This window comes from Camellia sinensis, chromosome 5 (genome assembly GCF_055761805.1).
Source record: "Camellia sinensis isolate YWXY chromosome 5, ASM5576180v1, whole genome shotgun sequence".
Lineage (NCBI taxonomy): Eukaryota > Viridiplantae > Streptophyta > Magnoliopsida > Ericales > Theaceae > Camellia > Camellia sinensis.
The window spans coordinates 87,677,488-87,682,550 of NC_138965.1; the positions used below are offsets into that span (position 1 = coordinate 87,677,488).

The following is a 5,063-nucleotide window of genomic DNA, read 5'->3' on the forward strand; positions in this document are numbered from 1 at the left end:
ACACATTAGTTAAGAGGCGAACACACAGCTCAAACACTGATTTGTCGAACACACAGCCCGAATTCGAAAGTGAACACACAGCCCACACTTTAAATTTTCTGAACACGCAGCCCAGATTAGATAGTGAACACGCAGCCCACACTAGTTGAAATTTGAACACGCAGCCCAAACTTTAAATTTTCTGAACACGCAGCCCAGATTAGAGTAGTGAACACGCAGCCCACGCTAGTTGAAATTTGAACACGCAGCCCAAACTTCAAATTTTCTGAACACGCAGCCCACACTGATAGAAAGTTGAACACGCAGCCCAAACTTTAAATTTTCTGAACACGCAGCCCAAATTAAATAGTGAACACGCAGCCCACACTGATAGAAAGTTGAACACGCAGCCCAAACTTCAAATTTTTTGAACACGCAGCCCAGTTGAATAGTGAACACGCAGCCCACACTGATAGAAAGTTGAACACGCAGCCCAAACTTTAAATTTTCTGAACACGCAGCCCAGATTAAAATAGTGAACACGCAGCCCACACTGATTGAAAGTTGAACACGCAGCCCAAACTTCAAATTTTTCTGAACACGCAGCCCAGATTAAAATAGTGAACACGCAGCCCACACTGATTGAAAGTTGAACACGCAGCCCAAACTTCAAATTTTTCTGAACACGCAGCCCAGATTAAAATAGTGAACACGCAGCCCACACTGATTGAAAGTTGAACACGCAGCCCAAACTTCAAATTTTCTGAACACGCAACCCAGTTTAAATAGTGAACACGCAGCCCACACTGATAGAAAGTTGAACACGCAGCCCAAACTTTAAATTTTCTGAACACGCAGCCCACGCTAGTTGAAATTTGAACACGTAGCCCAAACTTCAAATTTTTCTGAACACGCAGCCCAGATTAAAATAGTGAACACGCAGCCCACACTGATTGAAAGTTGAACACGCAGCCTAAACTTCAAATTTTCTGAACACGCAGCCCAGATTAAAATAGTGAACACGCAGCCCACACTGATTGAAAGTTGAACACGCAGCCCAAACTTCAAATTTTTCTGAACACGCAGCCCAGATTAAAATAGTGAACACGCAGCCCACACTGATTGAAAGTTGAACACGCAGCCCAAACTTCAAATTTTTTGAACACGCAGCCCAGTTTAAATTTGCATGTAGCTTATTTCACTTCATCGGCATACATCCCATTTCATCTCATTGGCACACAGCCCATTCATCTCATCGGCACACAGCCCATTTCATCTCATTGGCACACAGCCCATTCATTTCATTATTGACACATGTATTCATTCTGAATGCAGGTTGGTTCCCGCAGTGTGCGGGGGTATGGTTCCACCATCGCGCGGGACTGGTACGCTGATCTCCCGGAGGGTGTCCGAGACTTAGTAGATTTGGCAGGATTCGGGCCCTTCTGCGCCGGGTTGTCACGTTGTCCTGCCAGGAGGACACTGATGGCAGCCTTGGTAGAGAGATGGTGGGACACCACCAACTCCTTTCATTTCTCTGCTACCGGGGACATGACCATAACGCCTCTAGACTTCGCTGTGTTGACTGGCTTAGACATAGGAGGTTGGTCCATCCCTTATGATGAGGATATGGGCGAGTGGGAGGCCGCTTGGATGTATCTATTGGGGGACTCGCCCGCCTGTTAACAGGGTTTCTGGGAGAGTCCGATACACTTGGTTCTCTTCCCACTTCCGGCGGGCGGAGATGGTGCCTGAGACTTCCGAGGAGACAGAGCAGTATGCCCGTGGTTTCCTTATGTTCCTCTTCGGGACTACCCTGTTCGCCGATAGAGGGAACACAGTCGGGCTATACCTGCTGAGCTCTCTGGTTGACCTATCACAGGTCCATCGATATGACTGGGGTGGCGCCGGCCTGGCTACCCTTTACTTTTATATGAGCGCGACCTCCCGCGGGCGGGGCGATTTACTTGGCGGCTACTAGAGAGCCTGGGAGGTATTTTTCTGTCCTCTTGATTTACATTTCTGCTTTTCATTATTTGTACATTGCACTCACAGCGCACTTTTACAGTCTGTATTTTGCTCTCAGCATTTCGTACTTACATTCTGCACTGTTTTTCTCAACTATGGGTCTATGTATACTTTCCATCATTAGCCCCAGAGTTGGAGGTGGCAGGGGTTCCCATGACCCCATACTCACTGGTGTTCGAGGGCCCGCACCGGTCGAGACCTCGAGAGACCCTCCTTTACCTGCGACAGTACTTTGACACTGTGCGACATTCAGAGGTACCTCAGAACTTTCAGTTCCTTTCATTTTCATCTTTGATTTGCTCTGCATATTCTCGATTTCTGATTGGTTTATGCATTTATCATCAGCAGATCATATGGCAGCCCTGGGTGTCCCTGGGTGATGGTCTCCGACTTCAGTATACCGGAGGGTCGGACATCTCCCAGTATAGGGTCCTGCTCGAAGGGCCGGTTGGCAGGGCATGGTTTCTGGGGGAACGCTTTCTGCGCCAGGTATGGGGGTATCTTTCTCAGGATCCTCCCGCAGTACCCCCAGTCAGTATGCGGACTGCTGACAGGCTCTCTTACTCGGAGGTAGTCGGCGCCATGCTGGGTAGTGATGCTTTATTATATATTGAGGAGGGGGACTACGCCACTTACCGTCACATATATTTGATGCCTCCATTGACGGAAGCTCGTATCCCGATGATGAGGCCTGCCGGTATGTCATCCTCGGGCCAGGCTCAGGCTCGGGCTGCAGACGCCCCTTCTACTAGCAGGGCTGGTACATCCAGAGGTGGGAGTAGACCGGTTCCTCCGGTTCCGTCGACTTATCCTCATCCTGGATGGCCAGATATGCCGACTGAGTTGATGGCGTGGCAGTATGGGGCTATCTCTCCGACCCCGATCCCGCTAGAGCCTCCGATGCCCAGTGATCGATACGCCATTGATCCTGACTCACCGTTGGTATGCTCCACTGTTTTTCATTCATCATTCAGATGTTTAGACATTTTTTGTTCACTGATGATTATGAACTCATTTTTGCAGCCACCGCGAGGGTACATGGAGGAGGTGGTTGGACTGGTGGCCACACTCGAGGGCATGGTCCTGCGTAGGGAGACACAGTTGTCTGTCGCGGGCATTCAGGTACCCTTCAGTTTTCTGGCATTTATCATACTTCTGATGACATGCTGATTTCTACTGCATCGATAGACTACTTGTGTAGAGCACATCTGACACACACCCCACTTGGACACTGCATTTACATGCACCCACTTCACGTAGCCTTTGCTTGTATCTGCATCTGATGTATATATTTGGACTGATGTATTTGAATTGAACTCTTTGTTTTCAGATGCCTTCATGGTCCGGTCAGCCGCAGGCCAGGCCACCTGGGCCTCCTTGGGGAGCTGGGCCATCTGGGCCTTTTCAGGGAGTTGGGTCACCCGGGCCTTTTCAAGGGGCGGGGTCATCTCGGCCTTCCCGAGGAGCCGGGCCATCTAGGCCTTTTCGAGGAGCTCGAGGAGGGCCTGTCCGCAGACGCAGGGCTCACGTTGTAGAGGTGGATCCTGATGAGGAGGAGGAGGACGCTGAGGAGGAGGAGGAGGCTACCGATCGTCAGTCAGAGACATCTGCTGAGGAGGGGGGCTCCGGTTTTGGTTCGGGGAACAGAGGTGAGGCTGAGGGGGATCCTGAGGATGACAGCTCTGACTCAGATGATGATGATGGTGCAGAGGTTGTCCCGCAGAAGAGGATGAGGAGTGCTTCTCGTTCCCGTTCCCGAGGACTTTGATGCTGTTGTTTCCTGCTTTATTTTTCTTTTTGCTAGTAGTTTGTAGCACTTTGCACATTGTTAGGCAGTTTTATTTTTTGTAAAACTTGTACCTTTGTTTGTTGTAAAGCATGATGGAATGAAATAGCTTTTGAAAAGGTGTTTGTATTTTAAACTTTTAGCATCGTATCGCATCATTTATTTTGCATAAGAATGAAATTGAATGGGAATGCGCATTGTGTAATCACCAAGTCAGGTAGTGAACCGACGCAACAAACTAAGCAACTCAACTTACTAAGATATAGCAGGACCTTAGGAAGTTTACAACTCGATAAGCAAAATGCAACAACGTTGACAACGCAAATAAACAAGACTTTAACAAAGATTGTTTAAACAGAGAACAATGGCTCAAAAACACGAAACACGTCCGCTCGACAAACAACTCGATAAGCAAAACAACAACTCGATAATCAAAACAACAACTCAATAAACAAAACTCAGCAACAACAAAGTGTACTTCTGATGATCTGGGCACCGGAACGCATCCGAAACGGAGGGAGATGAAGGCCTTTGACTCTCCCGTTGCATGGAAATACTTGGAACTCTCCCTCGAAGGGTAAAACAGGGCCAAGAGGATACACTGCAGCATTGCCAGCCATCTTTGGGAGCCGGCCGGCCATTTTTGTGGAGAGAGATAGCTGGCCAGCCATTTCTGAAAAAGTAAATGGCTGGCCAGCCAGAAAAGGTGGCCGGCCGGCCACTCAGTCCTGCAGCCACCTGGTTTTTGACATGTGTCCCCGTGAATAGTGTTTTTCCTTCTATAAAAGCCTCAACTTCGGGAACATTCATTTCATCTTAGTTTTAGACAAAGATGGAGGCGTTTCTCGCAGAAAATGTCACATCTTGGATCTCTTCTCTAGATGGCTCGGAAAAGCTTAATTTCCGGGGTTTCGGCTTGAATGCACTATTCACGCTGAGCCGTACTCCGCTACAGCTCCCTTTTCTCCATGCCGCGGCAAGGTTCTGGAATCCAGTGACGCACGTTTTTAGCTTTGGCGGCCAAGAGATGTGTCCCACTTTCGAAGATTTTCAGGTTTTGATGGAGTCTGAATGCTCTGAAGTGATCTTGCCCCAGCTCCGTTTTGGCCATGCTCAGGCTTTAGGGCGGATGTGTGGGCTTACGGCGCATGACGCTCGATCTCTGATCTGCAGTGGGAAACTGGACATCCTCGGTTTGATCCATCATTTTTCCGACGCCGGTGACCGCAGCAACCATTATTGGCAGGGTTTCCGGCAACACGCCCTCTGC

The 5,063-nt window shown here is 49.0% G+C and overlaps 1 protein-coding gene across 1 annotated transcript; it reads left to right on the forward strand.

Moving 5' to 3' along the window:
- Positions 1 to 2,106: 2,106 nt before the first annotated feature.
- On the forward strand, positions 2,107 to 3,912 carry LOC145790142 (uncharacterized). Its single transcript, XM_082867977.1, has 4 exons — positions 2,107 to 2,262; positions 2,356 to 2,949; positions 3,031 to 3,129; positions 3,338 to 3,912. The coding sequence occupies exons 1-4, from the start codon at positions 2,161 to 2,163 to the stop codon at positions 3,773 to 3,775; spliced, it is 1,233 nt and encodes a 410-aa protein (XP_082724103.1). The 5' UTR covers positions 2,107 to 2,160; the 3' UTR covers positions 3,776 to 3,912.
- Positions 3,913 to 5,063: the final 1,151 nt, after the last annotated feature.

What these genes read in the sequence shown, in the direction of transcription:
- LOC145790142 (XM_082867977.1), top strand. Translation starts at nt 2,161, where the DNA reads ATGACCCCATACTCACTGGTGTTCGAGGGCCCGCACCGGTCGAGACCT. An exon ending in ACACTGTGCGACATTCAGAG is followed by an intron (nt 2,263 to 2,355) that starts GTACCTCAGAAC and finishes TATCATCAGCAG; the next exon opens with ATCATATGGCAGCCCTGGGT. An exon ending in TGTCTGTCGCGGGCATTCAG is followed by an intron (nt 3,130 to 3,337) that starts GTACCCTTCAGT and finishes CTTTGTTTTCAG; the next exon opens with ATGCCTTCATGGTCCGGTCA.